Source organism: Triticum urartu, chromosome 1 (genome assembly GCF_003073215.2).
Source record: "Triticum urartu cultivar G1812 chromosome 1, Tu2.1, whole genome shotgun sequence".
NCBI classification, from domain to species: Eukaryota; Viridiplantae; Streptophyta; class Magnoliopsida; order Poales; family Poaceae; genus Triticum; species Triticum urartu.
In genome coordinates, this window is record NC_053022.1 from 389,127,963 (window position 1) to 389,150,394 (window position 22,432).

The 22,432-nt window shown below is 46.1% G+C and overlaps 2 protein-coding genes across 2 annotated transcripts; one reads left to right on the forward strand and one right to left on the reverse strand.

The window, feature by feature from the left end:
* The first annotated feature begins 7,076 nt into the window (after positions 1–7,076).
* On the forward strand, positions 7,077–10,419 carry LOC125514093 (SAGA-associated factor 11). Its single transcript, XM_048679352.1, has 4 exons — positions 7,077–7,237; positions 7,316–7,648; positions 10,002–10,065; positions 10,149–10,419. The coding sequence occupies exons 1-4, from the start codon at positions 7,196–7,198 to the stop codon at positions 10,184–10,186; spliced, it is 477 nt and encodes a 158-aa protein (XP_048535309.1). The 5' UTR covers positions 7,077–7,195; the 3' UTR covers positions 10,187–10,419.
* A 1,909-nt stretch (positions 10,420–12,328) lies between these two features.
* Positions 12,329–20,969, reverse strand: LOC125514085 (probable tocopherol cyclase, chloroplastic). Its single transcript, XM_048679341.1, has 10 exons — positions 20,641–20,969; positions 20,051–20,295; positions 19,044–19,123; positions 18,330–18,406; positions 17,228–17,397; positions 16,473–16,570; positions 14,216–14,320; positions 13,330–13,446; positions 12,894–13,043; positions 12,329–12,775 (listed from the first exon to the last, which is right to left on the reverse strand). The coding sequence occupies exons 1-10, from the start codon at positions 20,829–20,831 to the stop codon at positions 12,602–12,604; spliced, it is 1,407 nt and encodes a 468-aa protein (XP_048535298.1). The 5' UTR covers positions 20,832–20,969; the 3' UTR covers positions 12,329–12,601.
* Positions 20,970–22,432: the final 1,463 nt, after the last annotated feature.

Here is a 22,432-nt window from a genome sequence, read left to right on the forward strand (position 1 = left end):
AGCCGTCTGTGTCTACACTCGCCGGCTTCTGCGCCGGCTGCTGGGGCCCGCCGGCTGGTGGGTCCCGCCGGCTTCCGGCTCCTTGGTCGACAGGCAGGCCCCACTTTCATGGGCCTTGTCGGTGGCTGGTTACTGTTTCTCAATCCTGGTGACGAGGGCTTCGCCGAGGTGGGCGTGGCTACAGTGCCGCCGTCCGGTGGGTGATCGTTGTAGCCTTACCGCGTCTTGTCTCCTTAATGGGGCGTCTCCTTCGAGGAAGGTGGCAAGCCGGCTGTGGGGAGCCGGCTCTGTCTTGGGCCGACTGGGGGAGGCCTGGTCGCCTTCGGGTGTCTCTCTACCCGAAGGGGCCCACCGCCCGTGGGCCGCGCTGGCAGCCCGTCGTGGATGACATCAGGATCAACATGGCAACAGTGCCGCGCCGGACGGGTCATGGCCACCCGTACGGCGCACTGTGCCAGGCGTGCTTCGGGATTCGGGGGTGGCAGGTTTTACTGTAGCCACGCCCCGTCACATCGCCGTTATGTGGATGTAGACTTCAAGGGTACGATCTTGACCGCTTTGTGGGAGCCGGCTTCTTGGAGTCGGCCTTCTCACGGCCGGCTTCTTGGAGCCGGCCCTCCCACGGCTTTCTTCATGAGGGCTGAAGTCGGGCCGCCTTCCGATAGTCGGTCTGGGAGACAGCCGGCGAGGGGAAGGCGGCCCCACGTCTTGGGTTCTTGAGGGCCGGATCGGCTCGTAATTTTTTCAGAAGGGCCAGGGGGAGCCGGCTAGGCTACCCGTGTTCATTTACTCCGACAGAACTACATGCACATGCTACAGTGCATATAAATTGGTTAAAAAAATAAATTTGTGTCCTTGGGTGCATGCTTAGGTCCCATGCAAGAAATGAGAATGAATTTCAAACACCAGGGCACCGTTGATTGCCGGCAAAACGTTGAGATAATTTATTTTAAAATTCTAGTAAACCCAAAACTCGTCTGAAATTCATAAAACTTGGCATTCTATCATGGAATGGCACCCGACATGCTGTGGTATTTTTCGTATTTATTTTGAGAGAAGGCGCACTCGAATAATGACAGCCAACAAAGGCATTTTGAAAAAATAGCTGCCACTTTAATATCTCAAACGTTTATATAATTCAAACCGTGTGCATTCTGTTAACCATTCACGTGACGCCACGTGTCTTGGTTTTAATGGCTGTAGGAGGTGCCGCGCGGATAGCTGCTTGACCTTGACTGAACGGGAGGCATGCGAGTGCAGTTCGGTGCGCAGGCTGACCGAGAGGCATGCAAGCTGTCCTCGAATGCGCAGGCTCACCGGGAAGCGTGCGAGCTGTACGCTGTGTAGGCTCACTAGGAAGCGAACCCTTTGACTTCCATGACCGCCCGCCTTTCTCTCTGTGCGCGCGCCCCCTCAGCGGCATGGGACGCCACCGTCGAACGCTACCTCTCAGCGCCGCCGGCTGTCGTCCTCCCGCGCCCCGCTCGTCGACCCCGGGACGACATGATGCAAAGTGAGAGTAGGATTTGTGCATCTCTTCAACGCAAACGGGTTTTTTTGGATGACTCGTGTGCAACCACTTACAAACAATTTGGTTCGATTTGCATCTGTCATATTGGGTATGTTACCATTTGTCAAACTGGAAAGATTGACATTTGTTGATCTAGTAACATTGCCATTTGTCAACCTTGTAACACTGTGATTTGTCAAAATATGAAGCTAAAAATCACTAGCAGTATCTAATTTTTGCAACTAAAATTCAGTAATTAAGCATATATTTCATTCATAGATTAAGCAGTCGTTCTTAATTTATACAAACAGTTCAACTTGATAGCTAAACCGACCAAATTTTTCCCCATTGTTGCCAACCACGTATTGAAATAGCTAGTACAACTATATATACTAGCTAATTTTAAGTATGTTGTACAGTTCCACCACATCTATAGTCAGATGAACTGAATAAAATAGCCCCTAAATACTACTACTGCGGAGGGGCTTTGTACTACTTCCGGATGCCTCTCCTCTGCTGAGCGCGCTCGGTAAGAGGCGGAGGAGGAGCCTACCGGTGAGCTGGGCAACCGCAATACGGTGCTTGCTGCTGTTGCAGCTTCAGCGACGCTCACCTCGAATGCCCTCTGCTGCTCCAGACGACCCCTCTCAAAGCGGTGGTTCTCCTCGTAGATCTCCTGATTCCTCGCCTTTGAGGCGGCGTGTGCCACGGCCATGGCAGCGGCCATGGCAGCGGTAAGGCTCTTTGCATGCTCGATGAGGCACTCCTCCTCCTCCCGCAGGAACTCGGTGTAGCGCGCAAGGTCACTAACGCACGTGCGGGCATCCACCTCCCGCCTTCGGGCGGCGATGGTGGAGCGGGTGATGACTCCGGCGGTCGACGGTGGGCTGGCGGCCACGGCGGCCGATGATGGGGTGGCGGCCACGACCACCACCTCCCGCCTTCGGGCCGCGGTGGCGGAGCGCGTGATGGCCACGGTGGCCGGCAGTGGGTTGGCGGCCCTGACGGCCACCTCCCGCCTTCGGGCCGCGGCGGCGGAGCAGGCGATGGCCCTGGCTACGTGCACACCCAACAGGGACGTCACGTGCACTAAACTACACCGGGGACTGCGCCGCCGCCACGGTATAGCCTCCCAGCTGGAGCTGTCCACTGATGATGGCTGAGTGGCTAAGCGACGACGAGGGACCGGTGCCATTGGCGATTGTGGGAGAAGCAGACGAGATAAGCTACAGGGAGGGAGGAAAAAATATGACGCAGGACTTGCCGTCCGTGAGGGTTTTTATAGCAGGCCGGTAAGCATTGGGATTTTGGGGGATTTCACCGAGTCGGGCGAGAAGCTTGCGCGGGAACCTGCGAGGTTGCGCGGGAACGGGCTCACCGACGATTCATTGGCACCGCCGTTTGGCCAAAAGAACGCCCCCGCGCGCTGCGCAAGCTTGCGATGTAAGCCGTTTGCGGCAGCGGGGTGACAAGACATACGAGAGAAGGACAAAAGATCACGTACACATACGGTTATTAAAAAATGTTTGCGATTTAATTACCTACTATACCCCCATCCTGGTTTATAAGTATGATTTAACTAATAAAATATGAATGCATGTCGTCAAAGATTATATGGTTGGATTCGTATTTGAACACAGTTTCCAATTATATAATTTTTATAACATGCATTAACATTTTGTTGGTTAAATTTGAGGGCAAAATATGGCACAGCATATAAAGGGGACTATAGACTAGACGGAGGTGGTAGCACACGGCCGCTCTCTACGCAGCGACACAACCGTCGACCGGCTTGTAGACGATCATTTCCTGCGTGTTCAACTGCTCTATGCGTGTGGTTGCTTGCGGTTCAGGCGGACGCGGCGCACTCTGCTCACGTCCCGCCGCGTGCGCTCTGCTCTCGCGTCCCTTCGGGTGCTCTGCCCTTGTCCCTCCACATGCGCTGCAGTGTTTGGGGCCAGTGCACGATCACACACGTTCGTGTGCATGCGGTTGCGCTGGGCACGGCGCGATGATGCAGTTACCCGCTGCAAAAACTGCCATGCGGAAGCGCCGAGAATCCACGCCGCCCGCCCCCCTTTTATTCCTGCGGCCATTTACCTTCATCTCTCGTCTCACACGACACAATAAGCACACACACGAGGACACATACAGAGAGGACATCCAGCGGTTTCAATGGCGCTCCCAGCGGCCGACGACAACAACGGTGGTAGTTCACCACGCATCATGTAGTGGACACCCACGTGAGGGGGAAGGCCCTCTCGGTGGTGTACACGAACGATCCGGTCTCGATGGAGAGCTCCATCCAAACTATGAAGCAGTTCCTTGCCGAGGACAAGTACCGAGTGGTCGGCTTCGACCTCGAGTACACCAGCAGTCGTGCTGGGCATGATCAGAAGGTTGTCGTTGCCCAGTTGTGCGTGCGACAAGGCCTTGCGAGCGTTTCTCCGAGTTTATCAACAGCTCCGACTATAGTTTCGCTACGGTGGACACCACCAACAATCTAAAAGCGCTCAAGATTTCGGACTTGAAATGCCCGAATCTTGTCAACATCCAAAGCCACTACAAGGTCTGGGGCAGCGACAAAAATAAACTGAACTCCCTGGTTGACCTCGCCTTGGCCATCATCGACCCCTACTACATGAAGATGAAGAATGAGAGCAATAAGGACAGGAACGCCTGGCACAGTGTGTTGCATAAGAGACTGGATGAACAACATGTCAAGTACGCGGCCATGGACGCGTACACAAGCTACGAGATGTACAGACGGATCGTTGACATGAGGAATTTTCTTCTTGACCCAGACGAGGGATCGAGCCACATAGCAATGGCGGGAGCGTCACAAGAAGTAGATGACTAGACGGTCGTTTCTCCTACTTTAGAATGCATGCAATTATTTATTGAAGTGTGTGCGAATGATCTGTATAGTCACTTATGTAATTGGATGTTTATTTCAGTTTTATATATATACATGATATTCTATTGTAGACAGAGCAAATCACACGGTTTATTAGCAGCAATCATCTGTGTTATTATTGGTCTTCGCACACATTTCTGATTACAGACATGTTTGTCGCGTATCACACACATCTTATTCAGTTGAACCGTTTACATTGTGTTGCCTAATCACACACACAGTTCATCCTAGTGAACTGTATGCTGTATATCGCACACGCCTTCACTCTGGCTGCCCGTTTCTTTTATTTCTCCTCATCCCAAACAGTTATTTGAATTGAACCGTATGCCCTGCATCGCACACGCAACTAAAATCTGAAACATATTTGATGCATCCGTCATCACAAATGTTTTGCACCTTTTTGATGGATTTTTTTACACCACCGTTTACGATTATGGCATCGCACACAGTTTCGTCGAAGAGTCTCTGATCGTAGTGTCGCGTTTGGACCATCCTGCAGTAGTGAGCACTTTCAAATGGTGGGAGGGTGCTCGGACGGTGGCGGCGCACAGGTAGGAGGTCGCCGCTTGTTGTATCGTTCTAGATACAATTCGTAAATACGGCATCTGTTTTTTTTGGCCTAGTTTCACATCGTGAAAACAGTTTAAAAGGCCCTTTGAACGTGTTTTAAGGGTTGATTTTTAAGGGGTCTATTAGAGATATTCTTACAGAGCTTATTTAGCTTATTTCTGCAACCTTTCCTAGCTAGTATATGGGCATTATTCGCCGATCGATGCGCACAAATGACCCTAAACTCCATAAAAGCTTGGAGTAGTCCTTTCGCGTCTTCAACAAGAGGGCCATGTGACAAGAGGTCTTTCACCACATTGTTAATCTTGCGAGCGACATTCTATAAGTCGGATTCCAGTAGCAATTTATGTACCCCCAAACTCCTTAGCTAAAAGAATAACAAGCCGGCACGCCATGATCTCAGCTAACCCGGGATTGTTGGTGGAGGCAAAAAAGTGACAAGCACCAACGAGAAAAACCTCCACCGTCGTCCCGAAACACTGCTCCTCCGCCTCCATAATCATTGCCTTTCAACATACTTGCATCTTCAATGGCTTTAGTGAGCATCGACCGAGTTGGTTGTCGTTCTTTCAACACTCTCATGGATCGATTTCCACTCAAGAGACAGATACAACATGCGCCCTCCCGTGCATTGTGCATCATCATATTCTGCTCCTCTCCTGCACGGTGTAGCCAATCCATGTTTATTATTAGATTGTAACCGACCATGTGTAAAGCTTAGATACCCTCGGTGCTTATATAAGCTTAGTGGTTAGGTCCATAGAGGCACGATTTCAAGGTTTCAGAGCTTAACTCTTTCATATGATCTCGAGGTAGATCATACTGTACTTTACCTCATCCACGATCAATATAATAAGAGCGGGACGTAGGGTTTTACCTCTTCGAGAGGGTCTGAACCTGGGTAAATACCGTGTCCCTATCCTCCCTATTACCATCTTACTCAAATCACCAGCTTGGGATCCCCTACCTGAGATCCAACGATTTTAGCACCAACAGTGCCCAGCTCACGCTGGCACATCGCCATGACCCGACGTACATGGAGGACTCCCCAGACTGGGACGTGTGGCTCCCCATCGAGCACGACGTGTGCCGCCGCGGCGCCATCCAGATCGACGTCGGCTTCGCACCGTTGCCCCCGGTGGTGGCGCAAGAGGACGAGGAGGCCGAGGCGGCATACCTTGCCGCATAGAGGAGGCGTACCAGCACGCCCTCGAGGAGTCCCGGCGGGAGGAGGACGCCTGCTGGCCTGGCCTCGAGGAGGCGCCCGAGCTGTCGGCAGCGAGGGACTGCGTCTACTCTCCACCACCATCGCCTCTCCTAGAGCAGCCCGAGCCCACCCGGGATCACCCGTCGCCCCCCGAGAGGTACCAATGGGAGGGTGTGGTGCGGGAGTGGGTTAGCGTGTCGGCCGTGTGTCTGAGTGCAACGCCTGTGGAGGAGGCGGCCTACCTCGCCCAGTGGAGGGCCCGCTGGCTGGCGGAGGAGCGTGACGACGGCGTCGGCAACTGTGGGCACGAGAGGAGGAGGAGGAGGAGCAGTGGGAGCGCGAGGGGGAGGAGCACGCGCCGCGCAGCAAAGCCGTCGGCGCAACAGACGCCCGAGGAGGCGGCAAAGGCAGTGTACCGATAGGTTTTCTCGTGGGCTGTGTCGCCGTTGCCATTGACGCCTGGGCTTGCGGGCTGGAAGACTATGAGGCGGGTTTTTAGTTTTTATTAATGTTTAGTTATGTTTGAAGTGGACTTGACCGTGGACTTTAATTTAAATGTTTAATTATGTTTTAAATTTAAATATCTTAGGTGCGCTTTATTTTTTCTAAGATCATGCAGACTAAAATGTGTCGGCCATGTTGGATGCACATGCCGATCTAAATTGAAAGTTAGACACGTGCGTTCGCTTTGCTGATCCAAACGGATAAAAGACGGACAAAAACCACCGGTGTTGGCCGTGTTGGGTGGCAATACAATTGGCACGATGTTGGTTGTAGGCAGGGAGACAGCCGGTGGCTAGAGGTTAAAGACGACGGGTAGCCCTTGGATTGAAATCTGACGCTGGCTAGAAAATGACTGCACGATACCGAATTGTGCTCCATCCCCCTCCTTTTCCCCCTCACTCTAGTCCTCTGCTCCGCCAGCAGGGGGCTGGTGGCGCACCGCCATTGAACAAAACCCTCAACCCAGATCGGAAACTAAGCCGCCGGCATGTCGTCCTCCAACGACGCCCCCGTCAGCCCTCGCTCCCAGGTACACCAGCCCGGGCTGAATTTCTCAAATTCCTCCCGCAATTTCGGTTGACGAATCCCTCTTTTCTGGCGCGCGCAGCTCGTGCTGAGCTGCTTCGAGGAGCTCCTCGACTTCGCGGTGGCGGACGTGGCGTCGGAGTGCCACCGCATCGCGCGCCTAGGCCTCGACCGCAGCATCGACGCCGAGGAGGAGGAGCTCCGCCTCTGGGCCGCGCGCGTCGCCGGCGACCACCCCGGCGCCGAGGACGGGGCCACCCGCGGGGCCGGGGGAGGAGGGGGGAACAAGGGCGCGCCCGACGTCTTCGGCCAGACGCACCCCGCCATCGCCGCCGACGTCGTCGACTGCATGAACTGCGGTCGCCCCGTCGTCGCCGGCCGCTTCGCCCCGCACCTCGAGAAGTGCATGGGCAAGGTAAACCCGCCATCTGTTCCGGGCATCTGCTATCCACGCTGGTGTCCCAAATCTCATTGCCTGTCCCCCTTTAGTATCAGAAGAAGTGGTAGACCGTTTTAACTGTTGCGGATAGGCTAGCTCGTACTCCTTCCATTCCAAATTACTCGTTGCAGAAATGGATGTATCTAGAACTAAAATACATCTAGATACATCGATACCTGCGACAAGTAATTCGGAACGGAGGGAGTACATGTTTCTGATCTGAGTGTCGTGATGCGCTTCCTCATTAATTGGAATCGAGTATGTTTCCTCATGAGCCTCACAAAAAGTTAGATTCTGCTCCGTATGTTCAGTTTGTCTGTTGATTGATTAGCAAAAGGTTGATTTGAGCCCTCTTAACTCTGTAAATGTTCAGTTGCAACCTTAAAACCAGTCACAAAATTGACTTGATCCATGTACGAGTTAAATAACCTACTGTCTATTGAACTTTTCATGTGTATAGGTAACTAGTTACTTCTATGTACAGGTATGTTCATTTCACAACAAAAGATATGGTGTACTGACTGCTAAATTAATAAAGTTAAAATTGCATTAAAATAACTTCAAAGTTACAGTGCTTCACAGAAGAAGAACAATGTGTACATTTAATGATTTCAAACCATTCCATTAATGCTATATCTGGAATCAGGCACTTCAACTTTGAATTCAGCTAATAAATAATTTGAAAGAATTTATGAACTAAATAATGGATATCTCTGTTATGATAATACAATTTCAATGTCTTTTGTGGATTTGCCACTATGGACAAACCATTAGTCCCACTGGAAGGAAACTGGCCACGCCTTTACAGCCCATGCAATGGTGGGTCCAAAATGTTCAAGATATGCTGTAGTGGTAGGACAACATGCTAATGTTTCTGCTTAAATTGGTATATATTCAGTTATTCAAGACTTATACCAGTTAAGCCTGATTCACAAGTTAAGCCTGATTTGCAAATACACATGCAATGTCAACTCGGCCACAAGTATTATTCACAGTTAGCTTTGGAACTTATTTAAGTTTTGCACTCAGTTCTTCTCTTTGTGATTGTTGATAGATTTGATACATCAGGAAGCTCATGTACATAATATAATGTTCTTCACAATAGTTCCTGCATTTCATCATGTTTTGCTGATCCAGAATTAACTATTCTCCGATCTTCCATGTTGATGTGGATAGAGAATTCTAGATTTTCTACATCATGACATTGTATAAAATGATGCACGTGCATGACAAATTACCTCATATTTTGTGAGTACTCACTAAAATCTGTGGTTAATCGTCCTTTTAGTCTTAGCCGTCAAAATTGCCAAATGATGCCATCTCTGTTCAAGAGGTTTAAATTCTGAATGCTGGACTCTGTTTGCACAATGTGTACAAATCTTGATTTCAATAAAAATAGAGCTGGGGCATAGGTTTAAGCACCATGTGAATCAAAATAAAATGCTAAATTACAACAATAGGCTAATTGAACACGTGATTTTGGAAATGTTATGACCGAAGGAGCTTATGAATCAGTGTTACCTAACTCTAAACTGGTTGGTTATTGTTTAAATTCTGAATGCTTGACTTTGTTTGCACAATGTGTACAAATCTTGATTTCGATAAAATTGGAGCTGGGCATAGGTTTAAGGTGCCAAGAATCTACATAAAATGCGAAATTACAACAATAGGCCGAAGGAGCTTATGAATCCGTGTTAACTGTAAACTGGTTGGTTATTGTTTAAATTCTGAATGCTGGACTCTGTTTGCACAATGTGTACAAATCTTGATTTCAATAAAATTGGAGCTAGGGCATAGGTTTAAGGCGCCATGTGAATCTAAATAAAATGTGAACTTACAACAATAGGCTAATTGAACTCGTGATTTTGGAAATGTTATGGCCGAAGGAGCTTATGAATCAGTGTTAACTGTAAACTGGTTGGTTATTGAGGGGTCCTTTATCTGTTTCTGTCCCAGCTGGTCCACAGGTGCATGACAATGGTGATAATGCGGTATCTGTGATTTTCTTTACACTAACTGGCTGGAAGTTATGTGTGTTAGTTTGCTTTTCAGTTTCTTCTCCCACCTTTATGTCGAATGTACTCTGTGTTTTTGCCATATCTGGTTCTTGACATTCCCTAGAATGGATAAGTAGTATTTCTGTCTCTGCGGGCTATCGTTATGTGCTTTCTCCACATAGTCGCTGGCTGGACCAAACATTTCATTTGCTGCATGTCAAAAAAGGAATTTTATAATTGCGGTTTGTAGAGGAAATAAAGAATACATTGCAACCTGGTTCCTTAAACGGGTGTGATTCACCTTTAACTTCTCTATCCATTTGCTCTTTCAGGGTCGCAAAGCTCGCGCAAAGACCACAAGGAGCAGCACAGCTGGACGGAACAGAAACAGCAATGGTAACACAGCCTCTTATTCCCCATACTCGTAACAGGGTAGAGGGCGACGAACGGTGTAACTGACGGCGGCAGTCGTGGTGCAGGGGAGGAGCATAGCAACCATACATTCCAGGAGTCCTGATCGCAAGCTGTGCTTCTGTCATGCTATCGGTGCTTGAGCGCCGTACGAGGGCGAAGCGCGTTACCTTATCAATTTGGCTTGCGTGCTACTATCTGTTGCCTCGAGTCCTCTGTATATTAGGGCTTAAGAATGTTTTGTTTATCAAGTGAATTCTTGGCCATCCTGTATAGCTAATTCCTTCCAGTAAGTAATACAGTTCGTTCCAGCACCAAGTTATTTGGTCGAGTAAATTGCAAAAAACCACCACAATTGGGGACCCTCATTCAAAAAACCACCACCATTCGGTTTTTTTTTCAAAAAACATCCGGTATTCAGTAATTATTTTGCAAAAAACACTAATAGCATGATTTACAACGTTGAGGCTGAATCTGACAAGTAGGGCCCGCTGCATCTGATGACATGGCGTGACGGTGACGGACATGGGAGACGGAATTGTTGCTGAACAAGTAACTCCTTTCTTACACAAGTGGGGTCCGACTGTCATTGAAACAAAAAATATATAAAGGAAAAAAGCACATCCAGGCAATGGCAGCCCGTGCGCTGGATCCCGGCGAGTACATAGCGTCGCGGCGTCGCTGGGGCTCGCAGGACCGGCCGCAGCTGGGGATGCGGGACGCCGGATCCTGGCTGCTGTCACCGGATCTCGGTTGCGGGCACCGGAGCCGGCCCGTGCGTGCGCAGGATCCTGACGGCGGGCACAGATTGGGCGCGTCGCTGGCGGGAATCCCTCCGGCAGCTCGGGCTCCGGGCACGCCTCGCCGGGCACGTGCACCGCCGGCATGGCGACCTCTACGGGAGGGGCTCCGGCGCCGCCACCTTGGAGCGGTCAAGGAGGTGGGCGAGGGCGACTCCGGCGACCTGGGAGCGGCTTCTGCTCCATTGCGTCACCACCCCGAGCAGGAGGTGCCTCGCTGCTGGCTGGCTGCTGCTCTGACGGCGGACGCCGGATCTCAGCTGCGGCACCGGAGCCAGTCCGTGCGCGGGAGGCGGCCGACGCAGATGGGGCGGCGTCACACACCGGCTGCGGGTTCACTTGATGCGGCTCCTGCGCGATGCACAGCTTGGGGGGATTTTGACCTCGTCTTGGATTCGGGCTGGATCCAGCGACGGCGCTCGCCGGAGCTGGAGCGGCGCTGCTCGCCGACTCGCCGTTGACCTTGTCTGCCTCCCTCGTCGGGCACCAGCGTCCTCGCCGTTGACCTCGTCTTGGACCCGTGAGACGCATGAGACACTGACGAGTGCCCCTTCTGCTAGTGTAACAGGCAGGTGCAACGGTGTCATGTTAATTTTGCCACATCAGCACTTACAGCGGGCCCCATCTGTCAGAAGCGATGTCAACATGCGTTTAGCGACAGATCAGTGTTTTTTAAAAACTGTCAGCACAGTGTTGGCGGTTTTTTAAAAAAATCGAATGGTGATGGTTTTTTGAATTAGAGTCCCCAATTGTAGTGGTTTTTTACAATTTACTCTATTTGGTCTGGTGTGTAGTTTTGGGCCTGCTGTGTTGCTATATCCCTTTTTTAAAATTGGGTCCGCCAGGGGATTTGATCACTGGCTCCCTGGTCGAACCTCTGGTCTCGATGGTTTGGCAGAGATAATGCGATCACAAAGAAGATGCAGACGCCGTCATACACACATACAGTATGCACCACATCTACATGCTCCTTACGCTTTGTATAATGCAAGTTGCGAAGGTGCTTATTTTGTACATAATAGACTCTTAATTAGACACCCCTCTTTGTAGTGATAAGCACGGATGATTAAGAAAAAACTTGGTTTATTTTACTCCTTTTTGGGATCACTTGGTTTATTTTACTAAGCATCTTGTAGGGAGTACTCCCTCCGTTCCATAATGTGATGCCTATAGATTTTTGCAAAAGTCAAACATTACAAACTTTGACCATATTTATAGAGAAAAGTAGATACATCTAGAATACCAAATGCACATCATTGAATTACATGAGTTGTATTTTCAGGATGTACATGTTTGATATTGTAGATATAGACAGTTTTCTCTATACACTTGGTCAAAGTTGGCAAAATTTGACTTTCATAAAAATCTATAGGCACTACATTGTGGAATGGAGGGAGTATGTGTTAGAACTGTACGCAAGTACTGGGCCCTTCTCCTATTCCGGGCCCTTTTGCTGTTCAAAAGAAAAATATAACTCCACCTTAAAAAGGGTTTATCTTCGGTAACATTGGAAACTAAGCCAAGAGGTGATGCAGTGGCGCTTTCTGAGCCATGGGAAACTTAATCTGTATGCATTGCATCACCAACTGCTGAGCCAACATGCTCAGAAAAGGGCAAGCTTTTTTTTTCTTTTGAGAGAAGAACAGGGCCAGTTGATTGCAGAACTAAAGCCAAAAGAACCTACACTGGCTTCAATTTCTTCACAGTTCCTCTGAATAAACCTACAGACCAGGGGGCTTGAGAAATGGAATTGGGAACAGGCTCTCCACGTCGACCTGAGTACCAACGATGTTATTCACAAGCTCAGGCGAATCAGTCGTGCCTTTCCACCCGTTGAACCAGGGACCTCCCCCAACTTCCACCGCTGCCATGTTGCTTGTAGTGTCAAGTATTATCTGCAACGAAACAAGTGTCGTTATGCAATATGCAAGTTACTTGAAAACAAGTTCAATTTTTCCAGCACGGAAGAAAAGTTGCCTCGACTTGTGCAAACAATCAACCATGAACGCATACCTTCCCTTTGCTCCCATCATATTTCTTTTCCCACATTTGCAGCTTGAGATCTCCATAACAGGTGTCTTTGCATGCTGGTACTAATCCAGCCTCCATTGTTGGGGCTCGCAAAGCAGTCCCTGGTTCTTTGGTGGTTGCTTCTATTTCTACCTGTGAAATGTACGCTATATCAGTGCATAGAATGTAATGCAAGTGTCCCCAAAAGTTCAAAACACCTCCAGTAAATATGACAGCGAAATGCATAAAGTGCACTCGAGTTTAAGCGCAACAGAGATTTTATAGCAATTGAAAACATTTAAGGCTACACAACTAAAAAAGCTAAAAGTGTGCATCTGCTCAGTTATGAATACACGTCAAGAAACCCAACACAAGTACTGGCAAACATTCAAGCAGAGTTCACATTTTAACCGCATTGGATAATAATAATAATAATTACCAGATGATTTTTGTTCTCGCCAGACATCCTCCAGTGACCCCAAGGAGCAATGTCCCAGCTTACTGTCCCAGTCCAAGGCACAAACTCGTAAAATTTTCCCTCGTGATGGACGCCAATCTGAACAGAGCAAGAAGAGTTTTTATGAGGATAGGTAGTGCCAAATATCTCACTAGTCCATTTGCGGATAACAGAACAGCAACAGTATGGAACATAATTTCATGTTCTACTTAGAAATAATACTTACTACTCACTACGTTAATTAAGTTGCTTTAAATACTTGTGACAAACAACAAAACAGGTAAAACTGCATTTTATTATCATTTTCCGGTGCCCAGTGATATGCAGAAAAAAAATGTATATTTGGATTCAGAAGGCTGTCAGATTGATATCCTTGTTGTTGGTTTGCCACCCTGACTGTCAGATTTATAAGTGGGGCCAATTACAAATGCCAAGAGAAATAGGGAAGGAGTGGTTCAATGGGGGTGGTCTTTTTCAACAAAACTTGTTGTAGTGTACTTCCACATTTTTTATCAAGCAATAAGCCACGTGGCCCGATGGGGGTGGTCTTTTTCAACAAAACTTGTTGTAGTGTACTTCCACATTTTTTAACAAGCAATAAGCCACGTTGCCCGGTTTACCTCTAATTAACTGAGTGTTGTATGGTTTTCAGTCTGGTTTCCCTGATAAACAGGGCAAACTCTATTATTCTCAATTAATAATAGCAAGAATACCCTCCCCCTTTGAGGTTTCTCGGATAAATAAGCCCAAAACAAATCTTCTTTTTGAGCAGATATCCACAGGTCATGCTTGCATGATGAGCTAAGTAACATATAACACAAAATGGAAGTATCCACCACAGATAAAGTTGAAAGTAACAGATATGTACCAGTGAAGGACTCTCGTAGGTATCTCCCAATCCAATTTTCCTTAATCCACCGGCAGCAGTTAAAGCAACTTCACCAGATGCGCCTGAGAAGGCATTACACTGGATCTGCATGAGCAAAGATGTTACAGTTGGTATCTTGGGTTATGCATGCAATTGCGGAATTAACTAAAATTATACAACCATACAGAACGAATGGCCTGCCTGCTTCACAGCTATCCAACTGGGAGCCTACGTAACAAATTATGGCTAGAAGGGTAAAAAAAATATCAAGTGTCCTTGGTAATACTATGTCTACAGAAGATGATATTCAGTGTGCCACAGATAATAAATAATACGTACTCTCTCTAATACCTAAAAGATCTTATATTAGTTTACAGAGGGAGTACATCATTAACAACTGAGGACTGGAATATACTTGGCGTCATCTAATATGGAGAATGACACTATCCGGAATGCCACAGAAGCTTACTGCTCTTGTCGGTATCTCTGAAAGACTTCTGTCTGGTACCTCTGAGCCAGCTAAGCTTGATTTCAAAGTTCCGACACTCCGAGCGAGTTCTGTCCGAACATTCCGAGATTATTTAGTAGCAAAATCCATGTGTTCCAGTATAATTCAGATCCTCCAAATGATGTGTGGTGGGAGCCTCCGAGCTGGCAGTAGCAAAATCCCTGTGTTCCAGTTTAGTTCAGACCCTCCGAATGATGTGCGGTCGGAGCCTCCGAGCTGGAACCGTGTTCTATCCAAAATCCCTAAGTATTATTTGGACCCTCCTAATGGCTTCAATATGCCTCTGTGGACATATCATTTCCTCCGTTCAGAGCCTCCGGGCGACTTTTCTCGGCTTTGGACTAGTGTGATATGGTCGGACCCTCCGAGCCAGTTGAAAGTTGCCACCCTTAGCCTATTCGGAAGCTCAGGGTGATTTTGCCCGGAGCCAGTTGAAAGTTGCCACCCTTAGCCTATTCGGAATCTCAGGGTGATTTTGCCTGGAGCCTCCGAGCTGTGCTAATTAGTGAGTAGCAGTACGATTTCTAGGTCTAGCCTACAAATAACCCCACCCCATCCCACCTTGTGCCAAGTCATTCCATGCACTTCACAACTCATTTGATCCAAGTTTCAAGCCATATTTCAGAGCTCTCCTCACATGAGTTTCATTCGTATCCTTTGAACCTCTCATCCCATCAGTGAAGGACATCATCTTTTAGAGCACAATTAAGGAATTCATCACCAAGCAACCCCATTTTTTGTTACTTTTTGGGGTGCGCGTCTCCTAAATCGGCTAGGTGTGCTTATGAGCCTTCAACATGTGAAGGAACCAAGAAGATTGTGAGAGGCTTCGTGGTCGCCATGGTGGGATAGACCCAAGGTGCTTTGTGAGCACCAGGAGAGCCTTCAAGGTGTGAAAGAACCAAGAAGTTGAGAGAGGATTCCTAAGTGGCCGCCATTGTGGGATAGGTGGGCTAAGGTGCTTTGTGCGGCCAAGGACTTTGTGCCCTAGACCTTTGTGGTCATTTGAATGAGACTTTGTGTCCATACCTCCACCGATGAGGGGTAGGATTGCGCCAACAATCCAAACCTCGGGGCAAAATCCTTGTGTTTTCTGTGATATCTATCCATTACTCCATTTACTTTCATGAAAGTTTGCTTCCGCTCTTTCAATTCATAGTCTTGCATGTGTAGGGTGTTTTACGCAAATGTAGCTTAAAGTTAAAATTCAATCAACTGAAACTGTCTAGTGGTTCTTTGTGATAGTCTATTCGCCCCATGTAGAGTCCAACATTGGCTAGCCAAAAAATTGGCTAGAGATTCCTCTACCTTTTGTTTGACAGCTGGCAAGAATTCTGAAGAGAATGTGAGGAGAATGGGTAAGTTCTCACGGGCAGCCAAAATTTGGGAAACTAATCAAGCAAGAGCCAATATATCACAGGCTGCCAAATTTTTGGCCGGGTTAAATTTGGGCACTGACAAACATATACAAGGACAGAACACAGAAGAATAATACAAGAGTAAGACCGATGATAATGAAATATGTATAATGCATTTTGCTATAGAATTCTATCTTATCAACACGTGATATTCTTTCACATCAATTTATACTGAAACCATGAGTGAAGATTAATGGCAATACAGAATCAAAACTACAAAGTAGGCCTATTCTCTGATGCTTAAATGAGTTACTATGCACACCATATTTTAATCTATATGAATCAAGACTAATAGAAGACCAAAGCTCAGAAAGAGGATAGAGAAACACACCCAGTACCACTTCCTTGGGAAACCCCCACCCCAGTTCTTCTCTGAATAGGAGGGAGCATTTTCAAATTCAAACCGTTCTCCATCCCATTCTATCCATCCTGGAAAGTACTCACACATCAGAAACCAATATAACTCAATAATATGAATAGGTGTATCCTTATATGAAGTATTAGAACTCCTTTATATATCAAGCACACTAGGTGTTCCGGTAACATGAAGCAAACCAGCTTCAAAAGTGTCTTTACATCACATACCATACTACTGCTATGAATGATGACCCACAAAATTGTAAATATCTGCTATAACCATGAAAGAATGTGAAAAACATATCTTTTAATGAACAATAGTGTACTATAATTTAAGAAAGGACTGGAGAAGTTACTCAATGGAAGATAAAAACTGGACTCATAGATAAGATAAGACTAGAAGCAAATCCTGGTATGCGCCGATGTCCTAAATGCAACTAGGATTTTTCTGAAATTATTGAAGGGGAAAAGATTGGGTGAAGTTCACTTTTATGAGCACATCTGATTTTGTATTTCAGATTAAGAATTACGGCTCCACTGAACATGGTAATTTTACACATGAGAGATGACCATTTCCTTCCATAAAATTAATCGGCAGTACATGTGCCATCTTCGAGATGGTTCACACATGAGAGACGAACATTTCCTTCATTAATTGGATAAAGTTTAAACAGCATTTCAATCAGAATAGTTCAGGAAGTTCCTGTATTCAGGGTATCAAAAACAAACCTGTGGATAGGCCACCAGCCATGCATATCTGCCAATGAGGTTCAAAGAATGGAAAAGCAGCAAGCCAACCAGCTGTTGACTTCTGCTTAGATGTGACATCACCCCAGCCATACACCGGACGGGTGCTGTACTCCCAACGAGCTGTTTGGACATTTGGCACATACTTTGACCTGTGAAGGGCAACAACTAGCTCCAATTAGAATATAAAAAAGTGTGCATAAATTCTTTACCCAATCTCCATTTCAACAACTTATATGGTATATTTTGCTGCCGTTATTGGAGGCAGCTTTAAGGAATTTACCCTGTTCTGTACAAGGGCTATGGAGAGACTCTCACCACTGCAGGCAAGATGAAAGAACTATTCTTGTAATACTTTATTCCACATTGTGCGGGTGGGTGGGGGCTCTTTATATAGAGGCCTAACAATCCAATCCAAGTAACAAACCATAGATCTTATCTCTAACTAGCTTAAGGCCCAAGTTAACCAATATATTCCTAATTTAAATGATAAATTTCCTAACAGCAAGATCACAGGGATCCTCTCCCCAACTTGGTGCTGGTCGCGCCCACACCTCTCTAGAGGCTCGCCCTCGAGCTGCCAGGGGTGGCCACCGGCAGTGCAAGGAAGCCCCAGACTGAAGATAACACATGATGATGCTTCACCTCGAGGCAAGGAAAAACTTGCAGCTCTTTGGCCCTGTGCCCGAAGTAGATGCCATACTGGCCTAGGGTAGAAGGCCCGTTTTCATCCGTTCACAGACGAACGGCATCAATTCTGAAAAATGTTGAAACGCAGCCGCGACTGCTCAACCACAGAAGGCCACTGACTCTATCAAAGCATTATCTGTGATTTGTTTACTTTTTCTTACACTAAGATGTAATCAAAATCTTCATGACTGTATTTCTTAATGTTGTCTGGAACCATGGCTATATTTTTTGAACCATAATTCTTTCAGTGGCATAAAATTTTAACTACATGATGCAGTTATCACACATTGAAAGGACGATAATGGTTCAGCAACAACCAGTGTAATGCTTCTAAATAAGCAATCTACTAATCATTAAAAGCACAGATCTTTAATAAACATGGGATTTCACATGCCTTCCATCATCACGTATGAAGCCCTGATGCCAAGTTGGTGTGACTTGGTAGCCTTCCAAAACGCGATTAGAAAATTCCTAGATTGTCACACAAAGATAACTGTTCAGAATTTGAAAGAAGTCTTTGCAAGTCATAAGACTGTAGAGAACTTAAAATACATGAATCACCAGAAAGACAACTAGAAATATGAGACGTCACCAGAAAATTCCTAGATTGTCACACAAAGATAACTGTACTGAATTTTTTTCTTTTCAGAGATATTTTTTTACTTTCAGTTACTCAACAGCAGAAGCAGTTAAAATATCAACAAGAAATGTCACAACAAGATACTTAGTAAGCATATTAAGGCAACATAGAATGGGAAGCAGAGCAATATATATGAAGTGGGAGTAAATCAATCTTCTTACACAGTTACCTGCAAAAAAAATCTCCTTACATAGTTGTTAAGACTGTGCCAGAAACAAGGAACAGAAATAAAGCATTGATCAAGTATAGAGCTTCAAGACATACAAATCTGTTAATTCAGTGGAAAACCTTGCAGAGTCTAGCAAGTTAGATGAAGCCTTTTCAAATGTTCACTAGGTAGCAAGTAGATATGGAACAGCTCGGCACATGCCATTCAATGTGTTCTAGTAGGAAGTCATACCAAGGAAGAAAAAACTTTAGATCATCAAACTGGCTCTCAAATTTTATAAGAAGCCATAAATCATCTACCTGAGGAGGGATTTCCCGCTCCGGGGGAGTTGAGCCTTTATTGGGAATGAAAGTGTTTCCGAGAATTAGCTCATGTCTACCTATCGAATTGCAGCTTATTAATTGGGAAATCCACGGAGTGTTGAATTACAAAAGTTCAAGCAAACAAGGAAAGTAATACTACTTGTCAGACAACAGAAAACTGAGTGAAATAAGTTTGCATCTTGGTTTAGTTTGGCTGCTTTTTAACATGCAGTAACTCTTCATAGGTAAATAAACGGGGCTTCCAAGAAAACGCAGTTGACCTATACTTCTCTAAGCATGTAAATTGACCACGAAAATGTTAACAGGAATATTTGTTGAAGAGAAATAATGAGATATTAGTATAGGTCTATTATGCTTTACAATGTATTGAAATATAAGTTAGTGGTTAAAACTACATTTCTGTGACCGTGATGATGTCTGAAATACCGCTATTTTGTGACTGAAGGTACTAGTTGATGTCCGATAACCTCTTGTTTGGACTTTGGAGCATACTTTTTAAAAACTGGACCAGATTAGTGGTTCAATCGAATAAAACTGAGTAGTGGTTCGACTGGGAAAAATCAGACCCAATTCTCTGGTCTGGTTCTCAATCATTTTGAGATTTCTTGAATAGAAATAACGGATTATGCAATGTAGAGCTAATTCTTTGAGAATTTTTATTCATGATGGATTATCCAGCTTCATTTTTGTATTTTCATCAGATGCGGACCATAAATAAGAACTCAGATATATATATGACAGCACAATTCCCATTTCATTAGAACAGATAGGAATAATACCACTTATTTTGATTCTATAAACCTCGTTGCAAGAAATACAGCTCCACCAGTTAATATACAGAGAATGACAGTACCATACACAACACAATCTTATTATGTCCACTTAATCTTAATAACTGAGATGTTTTTAGGGAAGAAGTGCCAGAAAAGAAGCATTTGTCAGGAAAAAACAATTGAAGAGAAGAGATTGAACAAGCATCTTACTCCCCCAAAAGTTGTTTGATTTTTCAGAGAACTGGCATATGTACTTGTCATCCGCACCAAGAATCTGCGCTCCCACCCCGGTAAACCGTGGACCATACAATGTCTGGTCGAGAGCAGTCATCCCATCACGAAAGAATGGGTTCTCAACAGAGTACATGAAACAGAAGCTCTGCCTGCATTCTGGAATGGACACCTTGAAGTACCATCCTTCAAAGAAAGCCCTGGCGGTTCCATCATAGTGATACCTGCAAAACAGTTCATCACCACTATTAGCCTCTGAATCTCCTGCAACATGAACATAGTGTCACATCACAGTCCTGGCAGCTTGTGAATGCAGAGTAGCACATTAGCAGCATTCTACAGAATCTCAGCCCGCCCCACTTGAGAGCTGCATCATATCGGGTCGGGGTTAAATTCAGCGAGCCCTTATTCAGAAAACCAAGCATGCGGACGGCTGGGGGTGAATCTGTGAGCTAGAGTTACTACATTTCTTCAATCAAAACAACAAATCGCCCTGCGCCTGATTCAGGAACTCCGATACCATATACAGAAATGAACGAACCCTCCGAATCGGCCGTTTATATAAGTACCCGCTGTGCGGCGTCCGCAGAGGCCGATCCCGCGGAGTGGGGGCGTAGACGGGCGCCGCCGCCGGCGGCTCGGTGGCGGCGCGTGGGCTGAGGCTGCAGCGGGCGCGGGGGCGCCACCAGAGCGGTCGCAGGGCGCGGGGCGCTGGCCTGGCGGTCGGCACGAAAGCGGTGGCGGGGCCGGCGACGTTCATGTGGCGGAGCAGCGGGGCTATGGCGTGGGGGCGCACGCGGGAGAGTTGCGCTGGTCCCCGTTGCGTCTCTGGTTTTACTCCAGCCGTGGAGCGGTCGGCACTCGTTGCCTCGCTGAACGGTGGCCAGTCCAAGTGTCCAGCTGCACTCGTGGCGGACGAGAGGCTCGACAGGTTACGTTTTGCATGCGGGGATCGTCTTGCCACGCGGTGGGTTCAGAGACTCGTCCTTCACATTTTTTCTGGGGGTGCACACATGAACCATTTCTATATGAACTATATACGAACGTATATAAATATACTTCCTCTGTCCAAAATAAGTAAGGTCATCTATTTTAAAACGAAGAAAGTATTTTAGAATGTAAAATTGTATATTCATTCATTTTGCTTCGTGTGTAGTTTATATTAGTAGAATTTCTAAAAAGACTTATATTTAGGAACGAAAAAAGTATTAAAATAAGCATAATAAGGTGTGTAAGTGAGAAGTTGGAGCTCATTCTTTTGAGAAAAAAAATGAAAAGCATATTTAGAAGTTTTGAAAAAGTCTATGTTTAGCACAAACAAAAAAAATGCCTTTTTTTCATACACATAGTTGTCTATCTTTTACGCCACATATGGAAGTATATTACTATAAAAATCTCTACATAGTCTATAGTAAATGTGTATGAATATATTTTTGAATTCTTTTTAAATGTATATGGTACTCCTCCGTCTGAAAATACTTGTCATCAAAATGAATAAAAGAGGATGTATTTAGATGTATTTTAATTCTAAATACACCTTTTTCCATTTTAATGACAAGTATTTTCGACGGAGAGAGTATTTTAAAAATATGCTTCATGGAGTCCGTCATTTATATGATCTTTTCACATGTAAACAAATCATAAGAATTTAAATATATTTTTTTACTGAGTGAGTAGAGAAGATGAGAGAGAAGAGAATCGTTTATTTGCACACCAGGGAAACATTTCGGGCCACACGGACATGGCGTGTCGGTAAGAGTAAGAATGACACGTCGGTCTGGTGTTGGATGGAGCACAGGACAATTACACCAACTCTTCCTTGCGAGCCCCTCAGGTGCTTGACCTGCCGAACCGATCACATGGCCAGTCAGTTGCGTCGAAGAGTTTCTCTTCTATTTATCATTTTCTTAAACGTGATGTTTGTTTCATTTGAAAAAAATATTCCAGGAAAAATTACCACAAACCTTCACTCATCTCATAATTCTTGGAAAGTCCAGGGTGTACTGTAAACTCTGAAGGCGTCTAGGAGCCTCTTATAAACGGATGATCTGTAAGAACAACTCTAGCAGACCCCGCATCCTACCGGCTCGCAAAACGCATTTACAATTAGTGGGAAACCGCTTTTGCGGGCTGGCTCGGACGGTCGCAAATGCAGACCTCCAGACGGACCCGTGTAAAAGAATATTCGCAGAATATACTTTTTTATGGGTCGGCTTTTGCGGGGTCTGTTCGAACACCGCCGTGTCGACCCGCAAACAGAAAACGCTCAATTCTCGCATTTGACATAAGTTTTCATAAATAAGTTCAAATTCAAACAACATAACACAGTTTTACGCGTAAATAAAAGCCAAGTTCAGTACG

Bases quoted from the DNA above. Each gene is read 5' to 3' on its own strand.
- LOC125514093 (XM_048679352.1), top strand. From the start codon at position 7,196: ATGTCGTCCTCCAACGACGCCCCCGTCAGCCCTCGCTCCCAG. The intron at 7,238-7,315 runs GTACACCAGCCC...TGGCGCGCGCAG, and splicing joins CCGTCAGCCCTCGCTCCCAG to CTCGTGCTGAGCTGCTTCGA. The intron at 7,649-10,001 runs GTAAACCCGCCA...TTGCTCTTTCAG, and splicing joins TCGAGAAGTGCATGGGCAAG to GGTCGCAAAGCTCGCGCAAA.
- LOC125514085 (XM_048679341.1), bottom strand. From the start codon at position 20,831: ATGAACGTCGCCGGCCCCGCCACCGCTTTCGTGCCGACCGCCAGGCCA. The intron at 20,296-20,640 runs GTACTTATATAA...ACTGTTTTGCAG, and splicing joins CTGCGGACGCCGCACAGCGG to GTATCACTATGATGGAACCG. The intron at 13,044-13,329 runs GTAATTATTATT...TACATTTCACAG, and splicing joins GCGAGAACAAAAATCATCTG to GTAGAAATAGAAGCAACCAC.